The 26,075-nt window shown below is 41.5% G+C and overlaps 1 protein-coding gene across 2 annotated transcripts in view; it reads right to left on the minus strand.

Annotated features, from left to right (window-relative positions):
* VCL (vinculin) overlaps nucleotides 1-26,075 on the minus strand; it is a 121,026-nt gene that overhangs the window by 41,932 nt on the left and 53,019 nt on the right. For both annotated transcript variants that reach the window (XM_075534680.1, XM_075534679.1), the window contains exons 3-6: nucleotides 8,144-8,294; nucleotides 7,473-7,581; nucleotides 5,638-5,760; nucleotides 4,139-4,299 (exon numbers count right to left, since the gene is read on the minus strand). In XM_075534680.1, coding sequence (XP_075390795.1) covers nucleotides 4,139-4,299; nucleotides 5,638-5,760; nucleotides 7,473-7,581; nucleotides 8,144-8,294 — 544 coding nt within the window. The remainder of the gene's footprint in view (nucleotides 1-4,138; nucleotides 4,300-5,637; nucleotides 5,761-7,472; nucleotides 7,582-8,143; nucleotides 8,295-26,075) is intronic.

Consider the following 26,075-nt stretch of genomic DNA (forward strand, 5'->3'; position numbering starts at 1 on the left):
AAAATCTTTTGTTTAATAAAATATTCCCAGGAAAAGTGCTAACTTAATTGTTAACAATCATTGCAAGATGATTGTTAATTTAAGGATGAGGCAATTTTTAATTTTCAAAATAAAATAAAAGATTGAAAAACAAAGTTACTTCTAAAACTTGCGCATCCATAATTTTTTTAAGATCATTTTATTGGGGGCTCTTATAACAATCCGTATATCAATTGTATCAAGCACATTTGTACATACATTGCCATCATCGTTTTCTAAACATTTACTTTCTATTTGAGTCCTTATTATCAGCTCCTTTTTTCCCTCCCTCCCCACCCTTCCACCCTCGTAACCCCTTGATAACTTATAAATTATCATTATTTTCATATCTTACACTGACTGCTGTCTCCCTTCATCCATTTTATGTTGCTCATCCCAACTCCTCACACCCCCCAACCCCCCCCACCCCCGACCTGGGTGGGCGGTATGTGATAATCATGGCAATCGGTTCCCACTCCCTCCCCTCACCTTCCCCCTACCCTCCTGGTATCACTACTCCCATATCTGTCCCTCAGAGGTTTATCTAACCTGGATTCTGTGTGTTGTGAGCTCTTATCTGAACCAGTGAATATGCGCTGGTCTAGGGAGAAATGAAAGGCAGGACTGGGATCATGATAGTGGGGGGTGAGGAAGCCTCAAAGAACCAGAAGAATATTCTGTTTCATTGATGCTATACTGCACACTGGTTGGCTCATTCCTTCCTTGTGACCCGTTGTAAGGGGATGCCCTATAGTCTACAGATGGGTTTTGGGTCTCTGATCCGACCCCCACCCCCCACCCCGTGTTCTCAACAATGTGCTTTTGTTGTTGTGTTTTGGATCTTCTGATGCCTGTTACCTGATCCCATGGACACCTCATGATCACATGGGCTGGTGTGCTTGTTCCATGTGGGCTTTCTGCTTCTCTGCTAGATGGCCACTTATTTAACTTCAAGCCCTTAAGACTGCAGATGCTGTATATATCTTTTAATAGCCAGACATTATCAGCTTTCCTTATCACATTTGCTTATGCACACATTTTGCTTTCAGCGACTGTGTCGGGAAGGTGAGCATCACAGAATGCCAGGTTGTTAGAAGCAAGTGTTCCTGGGTTGAGGGAGGGCTTGAGCCCAAAGTCTATCCACTTCCTCCATGTGTTGCCATATAAATATATGTAAATAGGCCAATACCTCTATCTTTATGAATTAACATGTTTATCTCTATCCAAAGCTTTGCTTCCTAGATCCTTCCTGTTTCCTTTTCCCTGTCGCCCTTCCTCATCACCATCCCTGTCGCCCTTCCTCATCACCATCCCTGTCGCCCTTCTGCCTCTTAGGAATGCCTCTCAGCTAGACTGCAGTTGCTCACCCATAGTTAGAATGATGGGTGAGAAATAAATGATGAGCTCTCCTTGGCTTTGCCTCTTTAAAACCTTAACTTATCTGACACGTTTTTACCAGGAATTTTTTCCCACTGATTTTCTTACCTCGCTTTTCGAGAGGAACAATCACTTTCCAGAAGAAAATTGTACCAATGGGGAAACAAACGAATGTGGTGAAACTCGACTGTCTGTCGGTGGAGGGAAAGGAGGCGGACAGACTGCACGAAGCAGAAGGGCTGCCTGGTGGGTACATTCAGGCACTAGGTCCTTGGTTAATTTGTTGCTTAGAGTTCACCACTGAAAACTGCATCTGCTATTTTTTTTGCATCTGCTATTAAATTAGAAAAGAATTCAAATCATAATTAATAGTTCCCATCTTCAATGCCCAATTTGTTTCCTAAATATTTTTGCAACTAATAAAAATGATTATGATCAAGATGTAGGGAACAGGGCTGGGAGTAAGACTTACCATGTTTATCTTTTTATAGGCATTTGATTTTTAAGCCAGTAAACAAGTTAACAAAAGCAAATTTAGGTTTAAAAGAGCAGTGTTTCTTGCTCATGCTGATGCCGTTATGCACGTGTGTGTGTGTGTGTGTGTGTGAACCAGTTTAAGACAAGGTTAGTTTTGCAGCATTGTAACAATCTAGTTCCTCCAAATGAACACAAAACTGGGACAGCTACAAGACTGCACAGTAGAGGAGGCCAATTTTCCTTACCTAGCCCTCCACATGCCGAATCCCAATCCTGACATAGTCAACGGATTGACAGGCCACATTTTCTTAAGCGCAGCTTTTGATGACACGAGAACAAAATAAAGCTCAAAAACACTATAGTCTACTCTGAATGATGACGTTCAGCCTCTGCAAATATGGAGAGGTTTTGGCTGCACTGCCTGCTCTTCCTTATGGCAGCTATCATTTGCAGAAGCAAAAGCAAGAGAATGAGGGAAGCGGTTAGGTTGGGGCACCTGAGCTGGCCCAGAGCCCTGGCTGGATTCACAGAGGAGCCGGCAGAGCATGCAGGGAGACACACCTCCAGAGTTGGGCATCTCTTTAGATGTCCCATCATTTTTCTTTCTGATTTTGATGTCTAAGATTATTACAAAGACCAGATGCTCACTGATTCTTTCAAGTCCCCCCACCCCTTTTCTCGTGGCTTCACACCTTAAAGGGCAGGCAGCTACAGGCAAAGTCCCAGGAGTCCGGTGGGAGAGGGCAATAGCGAGATAACCTGAGTCGAAAGTTTCCCTCACTAAAATAAAGCCCACCCAAGTCAATGGAAATGATTAAGCTGGAACCGTTCGCAGGAGCCTGCACAAAAGGTAAAAGTATATCCCAAGTACGGAAAGCCTCATATCTCATAGTAAGGGCACACCTTCTGTTTCCCCCAAGAAAGAGCTCGATTAGAGCCAGAGTCAAACAGGCTGCTCAGCAGAGCCCAGAGCCCACGTTCAGTCACATTCTGACACAGTCGAGCACAGTGTTATACTCCGGCACACAGAGGAAGGCACGGCACACAACACCAAAAATCAAAACAAAGTCTCACAGGCATGCGGATTCTCTTTTTAAGCAAAAGAAGAAGCTAGCGGGCAAGAGAACGCTTACCTTCTAAACATGAGAAAAAGAATGAAACAGACAAGAAAACAAAAACAAAACAAGATGCATAAAGACGTCTTAACAGAGAAGTGAACATTGTCAAGTTTGCAAAATCAAAATTAAGTACAATATCAGAAACTTCAAAGGGTTTTACTATGTCGATTTAAAATTCAGTCTTAGAACTAGTTCGAGAACTTCATGTCAATGAGAAGACACCTCGAGAAGCAAACTGTACTTAAGACATGCTGAGGAATTTCCTTTACACAGTAAGGTAACCTTTCTGAGCAACAAGCAAAAGGGCTGGTGAGATTAGGCCCCAACCTTGTCCTTACCGGATAGGTTTCCTCGAGGACAAATGTGGCCTTAGTGGGCACCCCACAGAAGTCTTACTATAGAACCCCCTCCTTAGCTCTGACAGCGGGTGATACATCAAGTGGGTCACACCAGGAAAGGCGGGAGATCAAGGAGAGTATGTTCCACCCAACTGGCTCCTACAAGGAAAGTGTCTGCCGACTGCCCCTGTTCTCCAAAGCGGCACGCTTTGTTCAGGGGGGTGTGCAGATCACAAAACCACCGCTGACAGGACTGAGAAGGAATCCACCCACCCCCTGGGAGTCTACAGAGGCTCTAGGCAGACAGAGAAGAGGAACTTCAAACTGATGAATTTGAAAACTAGTATTTCAATCAAGACCTCCTTATCAAAAAAATTAGATAATGAAGGGGCATATTTAGAAAAGTCTGGAGTTTCCTATGCATCAAAGTTGGTTGAGGAAAAGTTTTCCATACAGTCTGGAGTCACAGGGGTCTCTGCATCTTTTTAAATCATCTGTTAACCACCACCCTCATATAAGGCAGAGGCCCTGGACCCAGCCCTCTGGAATTCCTCCACCGCCCAAACACCAGGTTAGAGGGAAAGTGACATATCTCACCCTTCTAGCTACTCTCCCCCTACTGGATGGAACAGACAAACACACTGACTTGATCTACCTTGGTAAGAAAGGAAATTCACAAATGTAGCAAGGTAGCTCTGGAAACGAAAGTGAAGAACTTACGTTCTCCATTTCTTAGTAGTCTCATGCCACACACCATCACAAGGTAAATGTGCTCCAGCTGTGCTTCTCTGTCCTCTCCTGGACACTCACCTTGCTGGCCCAGGCATCTTCATCCCAAGAGGTGAGTTGTAACACACGAATGATCTCGTTAATTTCGGCACTCATCTTTTCGACAGTAAAATTGCGATTTTTCAAAGCTTCTTCTATTCCTTGGTTTTTTGAGTTTTTAGTTGTTACGAAAATTTTCATAGCTAGAAAAGTTAATGGAAAAAAAACCCAGAAACTAAGCTTGGAATTAAATTTTTAAATAACATTATGCACCCAAGATACATACTTTGGGCTTCCAAGGTCTTAAGAATATACAAGATAAACACTGCTGTTTTCGAGTAATGTCTTAGGACCAACACTCTTCACTGTAAAGAAAAATCAAGTACAAAGCATATCACAACATGATTGGAGAAGTAATTCAATGTACATCAACTGATGACTCAGAATCACAAAATACCGAATCTTCTCCCAAATCTATTCTCACACAGACCCCATCCAATGCAAACCTAACGGGGCAGCAATAAAAACACGCACTCAAACTGGGAAGGAGTAGAGCGCTGCTGCCCACAATTCCAAAGAAGATCCCGAGGCATCCCGGATTCCTCTCAACATGTAGCAGTGACTTTCTGACCCCCAAAGAAAATGTGTGTGTGAGTGAAACAGGGAAGAAAGAGAATATATTTCCCTAAAATAATTAGGAAAATAAGGATTAATTGACACTTTATTGACTTACTCAGGTTAGAAAGACACCCTCTTGCCAGCAACCCTTCTCCCATATAAAGAAGTTGGCCTTAAAACTTATTTCCTTGGTAATTACAATATTCTATTTACAGAGTTCTCCTTTCTAAGTCATGTAAGGCCTTTCGGAACTCAAACAGATGAAGAGCAGCTGGAAGGTCGCAGTGATAGCCTCATAAAATGTGAACGTAACACTGCCCTTGGAGAGTCAAATTAATGTAGCCACAGCTGGGGATCGCATGCAAACCATAAGGTGTCTGCACATTCTAGATGCTCAGTAAGTGCCATTCCCTGAGCAGAGTTGAGAGAGCAGTCGCTGCGGTTGCACTGCTGGGCTCTGCCAACAGGAAGGTGATCCCAGCAGGTGACTACAAAGCTGGCCCAGTTAACCATCTTGTATGTAAAATTGTGTTAACACAACATGAAAAGGAGTTCTAGTTCAATTCTTTGTCACAGTAATCAATAATGTCCACTCCAGCTCTTTGTTGCTTTCTATAATGCAAATGTCAAAATGCATAAACAAGAGCTTCTAGAAGTGATCCCACCTTCCAGGAAGTGAGCCTATTAGAGTTTTAGAACAGAACTCGGCTGTAGAAGGAAAGTTTCAAATCCAAAGCACATTAGAGAAGCAGAGTACTGGTTCTCAGCCTATCAACCACCGGCCTCACATGGTAGCTAATCAATATATCTTACTTTGATCCAATCTGAAAAATATGTAACAAAACCACAAACAAAAACGAACTCAGAGTTTAGAGCATGTTAACTTTCTTTCCTTGTAAAATTAAAGTGGAGACAGGGAGTACCTGAAATAAGAACAGGCAGCAATTCTTTGACGGTGTTCATTGAGTTCACCAGCATCACTCGGTGCTCCTGGTGAGTGAGCTCCTGTTGCCTCTCATCAATCATTTTGGCCATCTTTGTCATTCCTTGTGCATAAAGGATACATTGTACGGATGAGGAGTGCACCAAACCAGGGCTCTGGATCTTCGCAGCCTAACACTATTATTCATGACTATCACGGCCAACTGTCCACTTCAGGACAGGCCATACATTATCACAACTCTAGCATTTATAATCCAGACTGTTCAGGGAAGCTCTGACTTAATATAGTTTTATTCTTTTCAGTAAATAAAAAATATAGTCAATGTACATCTTCCATATAATGTGATTTTATGTTTGGCATAATAAGTACATTTACAAATGAAAGAGATATTTACATACATTAAAATTTGAAATATTTGGGGGGGGAAATCAATTTATAAGTCAGGGGAAAAAAATTGCCAGCCAATCATTGGTAGCAGTTTAAAGACATGTATCTGTAACAGTTCCATATGAACCTAGTACCAAGAATCTGGTGGCTGAAAAAAAGTCTTAAGAAATACATATGTGTTTTGTTTGCATCTTTGTGTATTTTTCCCTGTACTTTCCAATTCATCCAAATAAGCATGTACTGTTTTTATAATTTCAAACAAATATAAATATTATAAAAAATAATTATGGTGATGAGTGTTAAGAAGCATCTGGTGTTTTGGAATCAGCCTGCTAGCACTTTCGATTTCCTTTGGTTATTATTCAAAGGTGCTATGTGATTCTCGAAGGCTCTGATTATTCAGTTGCTCCCGGCATTTTACAAGTTGTCTCACAGACCACCAAAGAATACCAAAGGGAGGTGGGAAGAGTGGGCTCCCCCTACTTCAGACAAAGTAGTTTTTTGTCTTTTATCTGCAAGACTGATCTGCAGAAAATTTCACTGAGAGGAGAAAACCATTTTCCTATGAGACAGTGTAAAGAACACTGCTGTAAAGCCACCAAGGAAAACCATTTCCCAGGGATCTTCCTGTGATCTTCAATGATGACTCTGAGAAATTTTTCATGGTCATTAAGTTTACAAAATGACTACTGGAGCCACAGGAAAATATTGTTAATTAAAAACTAAACCTTTCACTTAAGTCTTTTAAAAGGCAAGTTTAAAATATATCAAAATAATTTTGATTTTTAATACTGACAATTTATATACTTCATGAGTCTTGTCAATGGTCTCGTTTACATTACAAGGACCTTCAAGTTCACATTGCAGGTCTATTAATATCACACCTGGGATCTGCTCATATGTTTTGATTATTTAATTTTCAGACGTTTAAATAATCATCTCAAAGTGAGATTTAACCACAGTGGCGTTCTCTCTTCTAGGTCTGATTATATTATGCAGCTTGGACTAGGGCATAAATCCATAAGAGTAGGAGAGTAATCAGTAAGCTAGGGGGTCACAGAGAGCTACAGGCCAGCTGGCAGACAGTGAAGAATGCTGCAGCATATGGAATAAAGAGGTCGGAATTCAGGGTGGCCTGCAGTGTGACAATAATAGAAAAGTATTTCCGACATCCTTCAGCAATATTTTCAACGTCTGGTTAAATTCATTAGACTGGCCGCGAGGTGCTGACAGCAGATTCCGCTTTCAGAGACAATGACTCAGCCATCACAAGCACGGTGTCAGCCCCACAGCAGAGCACTATAAATCACTACAGATCTGCTGCAAAATTTGAGGCGGGGGGGGGGGGGGGAGGGGGTTGGCAGGAGGAATCACCTGGGTGATCAAAAATCTATAACCAATGTATTAGAAAAATTGGATATAACCAACCTGGTCCAAGGTTCTTTGTGTAAGTGACCAGATCTTCCATAGTTTCCACCACTTCCGCCACTGTAAGATATTCCAAGATGCCTTTGCAAACTCTAATAATTTTACGAACCTGAAAATTTATTTCAGAGTATTCAGTAAAATGAATGGGCAATTCATGACAAACATGATAATACTGGTGTGCAGTTATTTAACGTGCGCTCATCCAAAGCAAACATCCAAAGCAAACCAAAGTCATTGCCATCGTGCCAATGCTGACTCCCAGAGACCCTACGGGACAGGCTAGAACTACCCCGTGCATTTCGGAAACTGTTTACAGAGTCGACAGAAAGGCCCAGCCCCGTCTTTCCTTTTCCGAGTAGCTGCTGCTTTCAAAGTGCTGATGGCAGTCTGATGCCCCAGCGAGGCTCAGTCCTCCATCATTACCATCAAGACTGAGCTTTTTGTTTGGGAGAGGTCTACAATTAGTTCACTTATCTCGCATCATATGGGAGGCCTATGAGAATCGTAACCACGTTTTTATAAAGAAAAAAGAGGCAAAGGATTATATCTCCAAATATTTCTTGAGAGAAGCCAAAGGAAGGCCTGTAATTAACTAAGCTAATGACCAGCTTCCAAGTCCAACCCTCCTGGCAGCTAATGAGGCAGATCAGCACAGTCCTCAGATTGCCTACCTCCGCCTCATCAAAGGTAAGGAGCAGGTCTGATGTGCCCGAGAGGATGCCTCTGGATCCATCGATGAGGTAATCTCGAGCTGGCACTGAGTAGGGGTCTGCCTGCAGCAGCTGGGCTGCCTGAACGAGCTTGGTGCATGCATTCTCAACCCTGTGGAAAGAAGACGGGGTTAAACTCACTGGCGGCATCAAGCAGAAAAATAACACACAGATGCAAAGTACATAAAAAAGTCAAAACCAAACAGTGCCATTGAGTCAGTTCCAACTCATGGCCGCCCAACAGGACAGGAGAGAGCTGTCCCTGGGGGTCTCTGAGACGGACTCGTCAGAGGCTGCACTACAGAGTAGAGAGCCTCCTCTTTCTCCTCTTTGCGGAGCAGCTTTCCGTACATTGAGGACCAGTTGATGGGACCTAAGTTGGCAGATTTTAAATAAGAAATAAAGAGCAGAGCAGCACATTTGCTCATTCATTCAGTGCATTCAGTTCTTCACTATTTCCTGCCAACAAGAAATCTTGAAGGAATATTTTGAGCCTTTACTTTGGGTTGCTATCTCCGTGGCTCCTGCATTTCCTTACTCCTCCCCGCCCTTCACACAGGAATGTTAAAAAGACATCGCACAAAGAACTGAAATACTTCATAGTATGTTCCGATGTGACAATAAGTCAAATTTAAAAACCAGATGATGCAAAGGAATAGGCAGAAACACAAGAAAAAAGTATGAGGCCTTGCATGAGATTTTCAGTCATCTAAGTAAATTATTTTATTTGACCAATCTTTGAACTATTTGAGAGCCATCCTGTAAAATGATCTTGTTCATTAAAAGCTGACTAGCATTAATAACTAAACTCGAGTTTATTATAGATCAACAGATCAGTCAAGGGTTAGGGAGGGTGGGCTCAATTATAAAAAGAACTCAAAATACATAAACCTGCCATGTAAACTGTGTCCGCTCATTCAAATGTTCGTTCATAGAGAGTTCAAGGAAGCTTTATAGTTAAACGTTAAAATTCTGCTTAAAGTTAAAATATTTAGCCAAACTATACGTTCTTCTTTCAAAACAAGGAGACAGATAAAATCTCACATACAAATGAAAGCCTACTTTCACAAAGTTGTCCTCAGGATCAAATAAAACAATGCAAATTCCTGTGAGTACAGTGTATTGTTCTGTTAATAAACAGAATTAAATCAACATGAATTTCAGCTATGCAAAAGGCATACAAAAAGATCACGGACACCAATAAAACAAAACAACAACAACAAAATCCACCAAATCCCTGCCACGGAGTCGATGCTGACTCATAGTGACCCGAGAGGACAAGACAGACTTGCCCCTGTGGGTTTCTGACAGTGTAACTCCATTTTTCTCCCGCAGCGTGGCCGCTGATTTCCAACTGCTCCACACGGCACAACCACTACGCCACCTGGACACCGTGGACAGCCGGGATGTACCAGAAACACGCATCAAGTGCTGGCCCCACTCCCAGTAAACACAGGTCAGTAAGCTACCCTAAAAACACAGCAATCGATAGGAAGTATGTCATGAACATCAGTGAAGGTAATGACCTCGTCAATGTGGCATTTAAGCAGATTCTTCAAGATTTATCTTCCTTTTTAAATTAAACTTTAAGTTACATAATGCGTATATTCATACATCACACAAATAGTGAATGTTAATAGAGTCTTACATAAAATACTAACCACATACTTCTAAGAGAATGGCCACACACTGGACATTCTGCTCTCCACCAGCTCCCATGCACTCAGATTACGTCCCACAAGTAGCAACTGTTACAAACTTCCCTCTGTATTTTTCAAAGACCTTTTATACACACGGAAACAAAAGTATCCGCTCTCCTTCTTTCACACAGAGGATCATATTACACACACTCTCCCCACTCGGCTTCTCTCACTAACAGAAGTTGAAGGCATTTTCCAAACAGTATGCCAATCCGCATCTTCTGTACATAACAGTCCCTAACTGTTTAGGTAGCTTTCGTCCCATTTTTCGCACTATCAAACTAGCCAATGAACACACCTTCAATTCGATTCCATTTCTAGACTGTGTCCTAGTTTGATAACTGTTACTATGATATTGCTCTCCACACAAGTTACTCTAATCCACATTCCCATCATCAATAGATGATTGATACATACCTGTAACTGAGGTAAAACTGAAATTTTATCAAGCATATTTAGTATTCGGATAATGGTGATTTCATTTGTTTCCAAAATATTTCGATGGCTCTTAAATAATTTTTTTAACTGCTGTGAGGGAAAGGATTGGTTCTTCCATCTCAAAAATGGTGCTGACCTCTGGGATGGCCCCATGAGTGTGTCGATACAGTTTCTTTTTATTGTTGTTTTGTGCTTTGTTGTGGTTGAGGACATCATCCACTCAACACTTGGGCTGGCATCATTCGGGGTCCCTGATGACATTCTCCAAGTTGTGGCGCTTTTCTTTAGCTAAGTATTGTTATGCATTGTTGAGTCAACTCCAACCACAGTGAATTGTCCCACAGGGTCTCCTGGCAGTGGCTCTTTATGGAAGTAAAGTAACTGCCACATCTTCCTACGGAGAGGGGGCGGTGTGAGCTTGAAGCACTGACCCTTTGGGTAACATCCAACAACCAGGGCTCATTCTATCTTCTTCTTATTATAGACTTGCCAGTACTGGTACCTTTGTCAAGATAATTATCCCAAGGAACAGCATAATAAAATTGTTTAAATTAATAATAAAAATATAATCTTAAAAGCAGCCAGAGAAAAATAACATTTTATATACAAAAGAACAAAAGCAAAAAGGACATCAAGCTTCTCATTGGAAGCAATGTAAGGCAAGAAGGCAGGGGAGCAATATCTTTAAAGTACTGAAAGAAAAAATTTCCCAATCTAAAATTCTATACCCAGTGAAAACACATTAAAAAAATCAAAATTATGATTTTTGTCAAGCAAAGGCTGAAGAATTCACTACTGGCACATCTCTCTCTTTTTTAAATCATTTTACTGGGGGTTGATACAATTCTTATCACATTCCATACATACAATTGTGTAAAGCACACTTAAACATTCATTGCCCTCATCATTCTCAAAATATTTGCTTTCTGCTTGGGTTCTGGGAATCAGTTCCTCATTTTGCTTTTTCCACCCTCCCTCACAAGCCCCTGATAATTTATAAATTATTATTTTATCATATCTTACACTGCCCGATGTCTCCCTTCACCCACTTTTCTGTTATCCATCCCAAGGGAGGAAGTTATATGTAGATCCTTGTAATCAATTCCCCCTTTCTACCCCCCTTCCCTCCTCGCTCCCGGTATCACCACTCTCACCACTGGTCCTGAGGGCATACCTGTATTATAGGAAATGTTCAAGTAAGTCCTCTAAGAAGGAAAATGGTAACGGATGAAAACTAGATGTACACAAAGGAATGAAGAACACTGGACATGAAAATGATATCGGTAAACGTAAAAGACATTCTTTCTTATTATGGAACCTTGGTAGTGTAGTAGTTTCCACGCTACATTACTAATCACAAGTTCAGTAGTTCAAACCCACCAGCTGCTCCAAGGGAGAAAAATGAGGCTGTCTGTTCCTATAAAAGTGTATTATCTAAAACTTTTAAGGAAGAGTCCTACCCTGTCCTATGAGTCAGAATCAATTTGATGGCAATGGGTCTTATTGATTTTTCCACCTTCTTACTTAAATATCTTTTTTAAAGTTTTATTGCCACCTAATTCACATATCATACAATTTAATAGTTCAAATTATATTAAGAAAAGTTGTACCATCATCACCACAATCAATTTCAGAATACTTTCTTCTTTCTTATACTCATTGTTAGCTCCCCATTTACTCCCAACCTCCCCTGTCATGCCCCTAAGTAATTATGAATTGAGTTATTGTCTCTATAGATTTACCTATTCCGGATTTCATATATAGAAAATTATACAAACAAAAAATAAATTTAAATTATAGAAATATCTTTAAAAGATAATCTACTAAGACTTTAGCCAAAAAAGGGGAGAGACAATCTAGCAAGTCGGAGAATATATTTGTAAATCATATATCTGATCAGAATCTAATAACCATAATAAACATAAAACTTTGATAACTTAACAAAAAGACAACCCAATTATTAAAATGGGCAATGGGCTTGAATAGACATTTCATCAAAGAGGACATTCAAATAGCCACCAAATACGTGAAAAGATGCTTAACACCATTAGCCATTGGAGACATGAAAATCAAAACCACTATGAGACAGCACTTTACTCCCTCTGGCATAACGAAAAACCAAACTCAACGTCACCAAGTCACTGCAGACTCACAGCGACCCTGCAGGACAGGGGAGAACTGCCCCTGTGAGGTTCTGGCCTCTAACTCTTGTCAGGAGTAGAAAGCCCCATGTTTCTCCCAAAGAGCTGCTGGTGGTTTCGAGCTGTTGGTCTCACAGGGAGCAGCCTAACACATAACACTACGGCCCTAGGGATAAGATAAAAACAGATGGTAAGAATGTGAGGGAACCGAGCCTCTTAGCTCCTGCTGGAGGGAAAGCAAAAACAGTACAGATGTGGAGAGACTGCACAGTTCCTCCAAAAACCACAGCAATTCCACTGCTAGACATGCACAAAGGCTTACAGGCACAGACTCGAGCAGACACCGGTGCACCAGTGTTCATAACAGCCCAAAATGAGAAACAACTAAGTACCCATTGCAGTTAACTGGCCAAAAATTAGGCCAATGTAATAGTACTGTTCAACCTCCTAGTTCCTTGCTCAGCGAGGGTCTGGAGTCTTAAAAATGGCAATTAGCCACCCAAATTACAACAATTAGTCTCTACTCTTCTGAAGCAAAAGGACGGTGTGTCAAGAACAAGAGGAAATGTAGTGTGTGGCTAATTGCCTCTTGAGCTAATTTTCTCCTTTGCCATGAGATAAGAACTAGATGGGGCCTGGTTACCACCACCAAACATTCTGACCAAAGAGTCTGTAAGAAGCATAATCAAAATCCGAAAGTCTTGTGGAATCCAGACTTTCTATAGTCACTGAGCTGGATGAACCTCTGTAATGACAGCCTTGAGAAAATCTTTAAGCCTTAAACTAAAAAGTCTTCCCCCGAAGTCTTCTCAAACCAAATGATAGTTTAGCTTGACTATTTAAGAATGTCCACCTTGAGCAACTTCCTCTGTTGGGAACTACTTAGAGGGGATCAAATTGTCAACACCAACTCAAATGTGACAGGGAAAGTAAGGGGCAGGGAGATTCTTTTACAAGGAAAAACTCGGAAAGGGAGGGTGAGGATGGTCAAAGAGCAGAATTAATGTAACGGAATCACACACTTAGAAACCCTTGAGTTGATGTATCAGGGGACTTCAGAAATGTTCGTATCTTGCATTCCATTTTCTCATGAATTTCATGAAGTCCTTTGTATGTTCTGCTGTATACATCACCACAAAACTAAGACATAGTTTCAAAAGATAATTCACCGAGGATATAATTTTACTTTACTAGATTTTAAGTAAATTTACTAAAAATAAATCTGACAATGAGGGCTAGCTTTGCGAATGAGGTTCTATAAATGTTTTCTATAAACTGAATACATTAAATTTACATGGAAATATATTTAATACATGTACATAAGACATACTACAAAGGAACGTCAAGAAGTTCCTAGAAAAATTCCATTATCTTTTTTTAAAATTCCATTATCTTTCAATTCCATTTTTTTCTATGTTCATACTATCTACAAATTGTCTCAAAAACACAATTAGGAATTACTCTGGTTTATAACCTGGGAACTGCAGGGAGTTGAAACCAGTAACCTCTTGCTTCCTGGTTTACTGACATCAGCCTTCTCTCTAACTAAAGCGCCTCTACTCTTCCCCTCTTCTGCGTGGCTCCCTCCTGCTTACTCTCTTCGACTGAATTTTAAAAAGCTTCGTGTGTCGCTTTTCTATGAAACCTAGGTGCTCCTGTCAGATTTGTCACAGCCTTTCAGGGTAGTTGTTTTTCTCCCCACATACTGTAAGTTCAGCAAGGCCAGTGGCTTTTCTGTTTTGTTTATTAATGTGTTTACAAAATGCATGACACATTGTAAATGTCAATAAATGTTATGTTGAATGAATGAATTTCTACCAAGAAGATGCACTCAAGTAAGTCATCAATTAACTTATAGAAATCATGAACTTTGAAAATGCACAAACTCAATTTTATTTCCAGGACATATATGTGGTAATGAAATTATGGCAAACAAACATTGTTAAGCATTAAAGGATACAGTTATTTTACACTGAACCTGTTCACAAGAACCTTGTTACTATATACATTTTTCACGTCTGTTAAAGCAAAAACAAAATACAAAATAATCGTTAAAAAGTAACTGTCATGGAGAGAGAACAACAGTGTGGGGGAAAGATGAAAGAGAAAAGGTTTGCGGGAATCATATTGATTCTCTGCTAATGGGTCCCTCGTGTAGAAAAAGGATAGCGCAGAAACAGGCTCAGCACCATTTTTCCTACAATTAGACATCTGATTTGTACATTAAAATTTAATAGCATTCATAAAAGCCAAACAAATCCCACCATGATGAACCAGGAGTCAGAAACAGGAAAGAGTCCGTCTTGTCTGCAGAAAATTAGGTTGTTTTGTTTTTGTTTTTTTTCCAGAAAATTAGGTTTTATTTAAACATCTATGCTGTCTGTCTACTTAAAGTAATCTTCTACTGCATAGAAAAATCGATTTTTTTAAAAATCAGACTTTATAGAATGACAGTAGGAATGAGGTCAGTTTCCTGTGTGACCACACATCTTAACTACATACAAATAATACTGATTTACATACTTTAAATCAACCAACTGCTACATAGAAGAATTTTCAGTATTAACACCAAAACTTAAGTAGAAACGTCTTCTACTTTAGACCAAATGGACCAACTAAAGTCTCAAGGGGCCCTAAATTTGCTCACTCTGGACTTCCCCACATGATCTCCTGCTGTACAATTTAGTGGGGACGGGGGTGGTTTCCAAACTACTCAGTTCCATATGATTCCAACGATCACTAATAAAGAAGCTTCAAATTATGCAGACATTTTTTATTTTTAAAAGTTTCAGAAGTCATAAAAAGATTGCCATAAGTCATTTTAAATATTCTTGTTCACTGTATCTAGGAGTGAAATACTAATCTTAAATTTATTTAGTGGAAATATTTCATGTTGATTTATCTAACATACCACATGGTATATGATCCTTACAAATATAAGGATTTTGAGAGAAAAAAATTCCTCCCTTTAAGGAGTTACCACCTTGGAAGGAGGAGATGGACATGGAAACAACAAACATATATTTAGTACTTAGATTTATTTACAGAGTATACTAAAGAGGCCCCAAAGAGGTCACAGTCAGTTTTACTCAGCGAGGTGAGAGTGTTTTGATAGACATGACAACATTGTTCCGGCCCTTGGGAGCTCACCACGGCCTGTAAAGATGCTACTCTTTAATTTTTATTTTGTTATGTATAAGCTTATACAAATGTGTAAGAGGATTATTATTTGTTATATAAATCATTTTATCAGGGGCTCTTACAGCTCTTATAATAATCCATATTCAATTGTATCAAGCACATTTGTACATACATTGCCATCACCATTTTCAAAATATTTTCTACTTGAGCCCTTGGTATCTGCTCCTCTTTTTCCCCTACCTCCTGCACCCTCATGACCCCTTCATAAATTATAAATATCTTACACCATCCGCTCCTCCATACACCCACGTTTCTGTTGGTGGTCCCCCTGGTGGTAGAGGGTGGGGGGGTTATATGTCAATCATTGCGATCAGTTCCTCCTTTCTCCCCCACCTTTGCCCTACCCTCATGATATCACTATTCCCATTATTGTTCCTGTGGAGTTTATCTGTCCTGGATTCTCTGTGCCAAGAGCTCTTATCTGTACCAGTGTACATGCTCCCTCCGGTCTAGCCAGATTCCTAAGGTAGAACTGGGGTCATGACAGTACAGGGGAGGAAGCATTAAAGAACTAGAGGAATATTGTGTGCTTTGTAGGTGCTATGCTGCACCCTGGCTGACCCGCCCCGTCCTTGTGACCCTTCTGTGAGAAGATGTCCAATTGTCTACAGATAGGCTTTGGGTCTCCACTCCGACCTCCCTCTTTCGCATGGATATGATTGTTTGTTTGTTTGGGGTCTTCTGATGCCTGATACCTGATCCCGTTGGCACCTCTTGATCACACAGGCGGGTGTGCTTCTTCCATGTGGGTTTTGCTATTTCCCTGCTAGATGGCTGCTTGTTTAATGTCAAGCCTTAAGACCCTAGACGTTATAGCTTGTAATAGCCGGGCACCATCAGCTTTCTTCACCACATTTGCTTATGCACCCATTTTGTCTTCAAGTGATCATGTCAGGAAGGTGGGAAAAAAATGTTACTTTTCATAGGATTGCTTTGGGTTGTTTTTCAAATGAAATACTGATATGCATGTATGTGTATGTGTGTGTGTACAAGAGCCTTTCTCTGTCTCGTTACACGCAGACACACATACCAGAATGCAAACAACTCACTCACCCAGAAGCCAAATTATCTCAAAGTTGCTTTTCAGCTCACTCTTTTAGCCATTTAAAAATGGAATGAAAGCTCTGAATAATATAAAGGGAGATGTTTGATGTGTCTATTTAGACATACTTTGGTCCATAATGTAAAACTGAAAAGCTCTCTAAATCATGCACCAACTTAAACATTTACCCTCTAAAAACATGTTTGGGGAGGCGAGGGCATGATGTAAGGCATTGTTCTACATCAAAGTCACTGTTTTATAAAATTTGACCTTAGTACAGCACTGCAGAGAAATGCATTCTGTTTGCTAAAGATTGAAGTGTAACAAAGTAGAAACAAGACGATCTGATTGCATGGAAGTTGGATTAGCCTGGAGCGTAAGCAAGGAAGCAGGTGTTTACATCCTCGGGCTTTAGACGGGGTTTGGCAGGCCACAGGCATATCTGCTCATACTAACTATCAACAGCCCGTGGGAAGTAGGAAGGAAATAAGAGTAAGGAAGAACAAACAAACACATGATCAGAAACAAATTCTGTCATACGCTTGTCTTAGGCTCCTTAGGGTGTCTTACCAAAAGTGTACATTTGTTTCATAAATAAAATATTTTAAGGTCAGGGCTAATATCCCATCGTTAGTAAAATGCAAGTGGACATCTTTCCAGATCACTGAAGCTTCACAGCAAGTTTATTGGATTGCTTCCCCACAGAAAACTGCTTTAAAATGGAGCAAATATTTTAAAGAAATTGAAAAGACCTCAAACTCAAAGATGAGCCAAGAGAGGGAAGACTACCGACCTCAATGAATAAAGAAATTGTGGCTGAATTCCAGCTCTGGCGGATAAAGACCAGAGCATTACCACGAATGAGAAACCTGCTGGAGCTGCGATCTCACCAGAGTCCGGCATTTTCCACGTAAAGCACGTCATCTTGGCTCGGCAAGTGTTTGGCTTGATGGCACCAAAAGCACCGTGTGAAGACCAGCCAGCTCACAGAGCTGGTCTCTCCCGTCAGTCTTTTAAGCAATATCTAAGCTCATGAAGTTGATTTTCTGAAACCAACCATCACCAGGACCAAGTCTTGGATTTACCGATCAAAACACGCGCTTCTGGAGGAAGGCAGAAAAGTCAGTTCAGAAGGTTATGGTATAACTGTTTGGGTTTTTTGTTGTTGTTGTTGTTTTTGGAATTTCAGAGGAGGTGTGATAATTGGGTTTTCTGTCAATTTGCCTGGGCCAAGACTGTTGTAGTTCGACAGCTGAGGACCCCTCATGATGAGATCCAACATAATGTAAACAATTCCATATGGAATCTACTATAAGCAGGAGAGCAGTTGTAAAAGAATTAGGGTAGAGAGCGACCTCTTTTCAGATCATGGCCCTGCGGCAATTAAACGGGCATTTCCCTGGGGGTGTGGTCTACTCCTATTGCAGGAGCCTATGGGAAGAGGCGCTTTCTTCATGCTCATCCAGATCTCGCATCCATCACATTGCCTGCCAACCTTACAGCCACAAGCCGGACCTGCTGCCTCGCTGTCTTCCTGCTTCCTGGTTCATCATTTCTACTTTCTCAGCTTCCTACTTTCTCGGCTCTTGCACCTTTGTGAGTCAGGAAAAGCCTCCAGCTTAATATCTCACCCATGGACTTGAACCAAACTGGACTTGAACAACTGTGTGAGTTACTTTCTTGATATAAAATTCTGTGTGTACACACACACACATACACACACACACACACATATCTATATATATATGCTTTCACTTTTCTAGAAATTGAGCCTAACACAAGAATAATCTTTTAAGTTTTCTCAAAGGACACAGGATATCATGGGGGCTGGTTATGAGAAAGTTTCAAGAAAATTGAGAACTATATTGTGAGAAGAAGTACAGAAATTATGCCAATGAATTTGTTCCATCACAATCATGGGCTTGCTCTTTCTTCAGTCTTGTTGGGAAACATGACCCCATCCACCTTCTATGTCGGAGGTTGCCTTCTGAAGCTTGTCTTCCTTTTGACCCTGGTAAGATGGGTTTCTCCAACTTGGAAGTGATTGAGGGCTTTCTTGATCTCTGTAAAACCCTGCCCAGACGGGAAGGGAAGGTTTTAACAAGGGTTAAAGGAAAGCAGACATAACCCTGTGAATCAACTGTGTCTGCCAAGTACAAGTATTTAAAAAAGAAGACACACCACAAAGTCTTAGAAAGGGTGGGCTGCTTAACTGCATACCTTTAATCATTTAAAGTGCATCATTAGAGTTTTCATTTAAAATCCTTTTTCTGCGTGACGATGAATAATAATATTCTCATTCCAAGATGAGGCGGGGCTTGGGTGAGAGGCTGAGGGTTGGAAGAGAAAGCCCCTTACACTCTTACAACCGACGCACGTATTCGATCCTACTGTCAAGCAAAGGTCTGAAAACGTGATCCGCTTCAATGGAAAATGACTGCTGATAGCTCAAAAATCTCCCCTCACTAGATATTTCAACAACCTAACTCGCTGTCCTTTGGATTTCTGAGACCATAGCGGTTTTCAGGTGTAGAAAGCCCGGTCTTTCTCCCATGGAGCTGCTAGTGGTTTAGAAACTGCCGACCATGTGGACTGCAGTCCAACATGTAACCACTGCTCCGCCAGGGCTCCTCCGTAGATATGTAGGCAGTAAAACTGCTACCCTGAGGGCTGGGTGCCAGTGACGATTCCAGCATCAGCTACATGAAGCGACAGTCCATCGCAATCCTCTCCAGCACACCTGTGTGGGAGGCCCTATCTCTCTCATGACCCCCTTCCCTGAGATCTTTTTGTGCATCTCTACGTACTGTGTGATCTAAAAGACTAAGAGAAAGATGTAAATATATATTCACATATATTTATACATAGATATAAATGAGAAGTATATGTTACATATACTTTTATAGTACATGTGCTATATTTTTATATACCGTGTATACTCGAGGATAAGCTGACCCGAATATCAGCCGAAGCACCTTATTTTACCACAAAAAACACATTAAAAATGTGCTGCAACACTCGGCTTATACACGGGTAAGTACGGTACTTCCCGTTTAGCAGCCGTAGGGTTACAACAGCAGAAGTAGACTTGATCTGTACCATTCCAGTGCTAGCCCGCATGCTTTGCTCCTAGAAGTGCCATTTTGAGAAAGGTCAAGGCCCCTCGGCCAGCAGTCATCCAGCAAGCTGAGTGAAAGCTGCCATCACAGGCGGGATGCAGGCGTGGGGACCATGGAGGGCAATGGCAAGCTTTACTGCTCAAGTGAAGTAGCAAGTGCCTATCACCGACTCTTTGTGCACGTTCTGTGATAACACGGAAATGCGATGTACCAAGCACTTGTCCTTGTATGTAAAGTGCCTACAGACCCCATCCATAAATGATTCCCTTCCCTGTCCCAAGTCTAAATGAAAGACACAGTGCAAAGTAGCCTTCTCGTGTGATCAAGGCCAAGCAGCGAGAATGCAGGACAGCCTGTGTACACACAGAACTAAAAGGCCAGGAGTCACAGGGAAGGCCTCAAAACTCTTTAAAGAGAACGCCGAGCCTTCCCCTGCTAGAACACGTACACTGAAAATTGAAACCAAATGCACACGACCCACAGGCTCACTAGTTTTCCATTTCAGGTGAGAATAGGAGACCGCACTGCCTGTTTTCACTTGACCTGCAAATAAAACTTAGGAGTCTGCCCGAGTCAAGGTAGTTGGCAGTACGGAAGGGGATGTAGCGTGTCGAGAATGGAGGTTCTGAAGTGTTACTGCTGCCCGAATTATCCTTCCCAAGTCTTGGTAGGTAGAGTATATGGAAGACACGTATAAAATATGAGTCACAACTTCTGAATCCTTTAAAGCATAAATGACTAGTCTTAGTCATTTGGTCTCAGTGCAAGGAAAGGTGATTCAGAGGCTTCAAGAAATCTGCTTCTTTTCAGGGGCCATGAGTTTATGCTGATGGTAGTGGAAAGATTTGGAAAAGGGTAGTGAGCACAACCGCACAGCTTGAGGAATGGAATCAACGTCACGGAAACATCCGTGTAGAAATTGTTGGGATGATATATTTTTATTCAGTATTTTTACCCAATTAATAAAAGAACTCTATTATGTATAGTTGTATCAGCTCCAGTTGCCAGTTCTCCATTTCATGGCGGGGTTAGGGCAGAAACATTAAGCAAGTGTGTCTTAATAAGATAAGCTTTATTTATAGCACTGCTCATAAGCAGTAAAATAAAAATTTATTTTGCCTGTTTTATTGGCATAGAATTCACATTTCATATAATTCAGTTTAATCATATTAAGAAGAGCTGTGCGATCATCACGATCAATTTCATAACATTTTCTTTCTTTTTAATCATTTTATTAGGGGCTTGTACAGCTCTTATCTAGACGTACATCCATTGTGTCAAGCACATTTGTAAATACCGTAGATACTCATGTATAAGCCGAGTTTTTCAGCATAAAAAATGTGCTGAAAACTGGGGTTCGTCTTATACACGGGTCAGTGGTACCCCAGCGAGGTGTGACATCTCACGGGTGATTGCGGTTCCTCCGCTGTTCATTCAAAGCCCTGCTGACACTGCAGGGCTTTGAATGTTTATTTACTCACATCTAACCAATCAGAGCTGTCCTATGACGTGGATGGCTCCAATTCCAGAAGCACCCGTAGTGATGCACTTACTGCGGCAGCTGAACTGGTAAGGATGTGTCTGTGGCTGCGCTCATATCTCCCCTCTGGTCTCTGTGTTAATTCATATCCTGCATTTCCCACCCTAGGCCTATACTCGAGTCAATCAGTTTTTCTGGTTTCCCAGGTAATAATTAGGTACCTCGGCTTATACGCGGGTCGGTTTATATTCGAGTGTATACGGTAGGTTGCCATCATCATTTTCAAAATGTTTTCTTTCTACTGGTGCCACTGCTATCAGTTCACTGTTTCCCCCTCCCCACCTCACTTACCTCATGAACCATTGATAAATTATTAATTTGTTTTCACGTCCTACCCCAACCGCTCTTTCCCTTTACCCATTTTTCTGTTGTCTGTTCCCCTGGGAGAGGGTTATATGTCGATCATTGTGGTCCGTTCCCCCTATGTCCCGCCACCTTCCCCTTTCCCTCCTGGTAGTGCTACTCTCATTGTAGCTATTGTTGTTGGCTTCTTTCTTCCTCCCCCACCCCATATCCCCTGCGATGTCCCTGGGTAATTACATACCCAGTAACTGTCTCTATAAATTTACCTATCTTGGATTTCAAATATGGAAAAGACATACAAAACAAAATCAAGAAATAAAAACCCAACAGCAATGACAAAGTAAAACAGAGAAAAACTTCAGTAAAAAAGTGGAAACTGGACAACTTTAAAATGAGTCAAAGGGGAGATCAAGTGGTGAGTTATTAGTTGCACTGTAACCTAGCTGCATCTGCCATAAGAGACTTACAGTGCTTTTAGTCCGACAGCGAAGCTGTTCACACCCCTGGACTATGGACAGTCTCATCCACACGGGACCTGCAAATGTATTTTGGGCTTCCATTGCCATCTACAGCCCTCTGCAACCTGGGAGTTCATAAAATTACACCTTAAAACATTACTAAATGCAATGTGTCTTTTATATACTTCTTAATAGTAATAATCAGGAAGGTTATAGTTATTATTTGAAGTTCCTTGTGTTAGAAAAACATTGCCAATTGTTCTATAGAAGAATACAATGAACAAGTTAGGACTGTACAGATCTCAAAGAAGGAATAGACACAGTAAGAGGAGTTTTACATGTATGGTGGGTGGAAGTTAATTCCAAAAGTTAGGAAGTAGTAAAAACGAATAAGATTTGTAGGTCCAAATATAGAGTAGACTAACATTAATCAACAGTACATACAAGAAAATACATACAAGAAAATACATAAAGCACAAAAGAAAAGAGATAAATTAACTTAATATCTGTATCTGAGTTGAAGGTTGGGGGTGACAGATCATGAGGTCAGCTGTTAACTGAAAGGTCCACGTGCACGCAGGGAAGCCTTGACAGAAAGATGTATGATCAACTCCTGAAAAATTAAACATTAAAAATCCTGTGGTTGTTAGGTACTATCTGGTAGGGTCCAACCATAGAGACCCATGTACAACACAACAAAACACTGCCTGATCCTGCACCGCTCTCACAAATGTTCCCAATCCTGAGCCCATTGCGGCAGCCACCGTGCCAGTCCAGCTCCTTGGGGGCCTTCCTCCCTGTGGCTGCCCCTCTGGTTTACCAAGCGTGAAGTCCGTCTCCTGAGACAGACTCTCCTGATAACATGGCCAAAGTGCATGAGACCAGGTCCCACCATGCATGCCTCCTTCCATATTCATTTCCGGAACAATTCAAATGCAAAAAGCCTTCAGTCTTCCTTATTCAAGGTCCAACTTTCACATGCACATGAGGCAATTGAAAATACATGGCTTGGGTCAGGTGCACCTGAGTCCTCAAAGTAACCTCCTTGCTTTTAAGTACTCTAAAAAGCCTACCGAGCACAATTCTATTCTGACACACAAATGTACCCATAGGGTACCATGACTGGAGGTGAGAGCCAGCAGCTGGTTTCTCACATGTGTACGGAGATCTATTTGGTTGTTGCTCTTTTTAACTGATAGGTCTAAAAATTGCTTTTGGTAGGTACACTTTTTGTTCATTGCTTTTTGTTTTTAAAGGGCAGAATAAATGGCTTGGTCTGTAAAAATGAAGCAGTTGGATTAAATAACTTTTATGGTCCCTTGGACCTTAAAATTATTCATTTTAATTTTTTTAAATGTGAGAGCTGCAAGACGCTGTTGTACATCACAAATGACATAGATAGTGTTCTTTGTTGGAAGTACCAAGGAAAACCATCACGCTCTCTTCTTCACGAGTGGTACAAGAGCCTTGGTGGCACAGCGAGTGCTTAAGTGCTCAGCAGCGAACCGCAAGATTGGCAGCTCACACCTCCCCGCTGCTCTTCCAAAGAAAGATGTGGCTCTCTGCATCGGTAAAGATGTGTGGGGCAGGTCCACTCTGACAGGGCCACTATGGGCTTGGATTCACCAGACAGCAGTTTGTTCGGGTAAGAGCAGGACAAAGTTAGTACTTCCTGGAGACTGAGAGATGGACTACATTACTTCCTAGAAAGACTGACGGTGAAAAGAACAGGTAATTGAGAGCCAGGAGTTCGCCCACAGGAAACACGTCCTGCCACTTGTTAGCTAAGAGAACTTGGTGGACTGAAGTGTCAAGCCTCGGTCTCTTCATCTGTCAAATGCGTTTATTAATACTTTGGGGTTGGTGTTCTCACAATTACATGAGACAATGAAAATAGAGGAGCCTGAAAAATAACCAGAAAGCCATTGTTGTGGAGTAATGACAACTCGCAGGGACCTCCTGTGTCACCAAGCAGAGGTGCTCCATGGGATTTCCATGGTTGGAATCCTAACGGAAGCAGATTTCCAGGACTTCCTTCTGTAACAGCCCTGAGGGTGTGAAACTGCCAGTCTTCAGGTTAGAAGGTGTGGACAGTTCATTTGTACTGCCAGGGACCTGGACCAATAAGGACACCCCTGCCATCAAGCTTATTCCAACTCAGAAACCCTGCAAAGGGTTTCTCAGATTATAAATTTCTATGGGACCAGTTTCATCTCTCTTTAGAGGAGTAGCTGGTGGGTCTGAACCACTGACCTTGTGGTTAGCAGTCCAAAGTTGACCCAATAGCACCACCAGGGCCCAGTACTACTCAATAATGTTAGCTCCTTTAGCCTCTTGAATTCCTTTTGATCATATGGTTTTGACGGTTCTCTACAAAATGAAACCAAGTATACTACTGCGATGCAATGAGCTGCTTCTTAGGGCCCTCAAGCCACAGTCTTTGTACCTCCAACCACGTAAGGGTCACGCGGTCCACTCAGAGGACTGGAAAGCTGGCTAATAATGTAAATTAAGTACAGGCTACTCCTTTTAGGGTGGGACTCTGTGAATAGGTATATGGAACCCTAACAAGGAGATTGGTCAGTTTTTTAATCCCACTAGGCCAAGTGCTTACACATTAGGTTGTGATCTGAAAGGCCAGCAGTTAGAAAGCACCAGCTGCTCTGTGGGGGAAGGACGGGCTTTCTACTCCTGTAAAGTGTTACCGTCTCAGAAACTCACATGGGCAGTTCTACCCTGTCCTGTAGGGTCACAATGAGTCAGCATCGACTTGATGGCAGTGAACGAGGCTTAAAAGAATGGAAGCCTTGGGGGTGTAGTAGTTATATATCGGGATACTAACTAAAGTCAAGTAAGCAGTTTGAAACCACCAGTAGGTCTTTGAGAGAAAGAAGGGATTCTTTTCCCATGAAGACTTAACAAATCCCATAATCATAACTACTGACTGTGAGCTCTGTGTGACCATTGCAACAAATTACCACACTCAGCAGAGAAGTCGAGAAGGTCAAAGCAGGGACAGTTGGTGTGAGAACTGGTTACAAAAAGTGGAGGGTAAAAAGGCATGGCTGGCCTCTGCCTCACAGAAATCAGAATGTGTTTCCTCGGTGCTACACTGCACCCTGGTTGAACTGTCTCTTCCCTGTAACCCTACTATGGGGGGATGTCCAACTGTCTACAGATGATCTTTGGGTCTCCACTCCAACCCCCTTCTTTCACATCAATATAACTGTTTGTTTGGGATCTTTTGATATATGATCCCGTCAACACCTCATGATCACACAGGCTGGTGTGCTTCTTCCATATGGGCTTGTTTGCTTCCTTGATAGAAGCCCGCTTGTTGAACTTCAAGCCTTTAAGACTCCAGATGCTATGTCTTTTGACGACCAGTCACCATCCACTTTCTTCACCACATTTTGTCTTCAGCAATTGTGTTGGGAATGTATCAGAGAGCCAGGTTATTAGAACACAGGGTTCTTGTGTTTCGGGAAGCCTTGAGTAGAGACCCAAAGTCCGTCTGCTATCTTAATACTTAACATATAAATATTTGTACATTGGCCTCTATCCCTTTCATTATAAATTAATATATTTACATATATACAAGCCTATAGCTACACCTCTATAAATAGCTTTTGCTTCCTACTTCTTTCCTCTATTTCCTTTCGCCTTCTTCCTGTCCCACTATCATGCTCACCCTCCACTTGGCTTTCACTAATTCCTCTTGGATACATTGCACTTGATCAAACCCCACGAGGCCTCCTCACCATCATTTTTAGATCTATTGTTGTTCCCTCATGCCTGAATTTGTTGGCTCCCCGCTCCCCTCCCCACCCTGTCCTCTCCCATGTTCCCCGGGACTGCTGGTCCTATTGTTTTCTCCCTGGGATTGTTTGTCCTACCTATCTTATATAGAACAAAGTAGGAAAACAAACAAACAACAAAATCAAAAACCAA

This window comes from Tenrec ecaudatus, chromosome 16 (genome assembly GCF_050624435.1).
Source record: "Tenrec ecaudatus isolate mTenEca1 chromosome 16, mTenEca1.hap1, whole genome shotgun sequence".
Classification (NCBI taxonomy): Eukaryota; Metazoa; Chordata; class Mammalia; order Afrosoricida; family Tenrecidae; genus Tenrec; species Tenrec ecaudatus.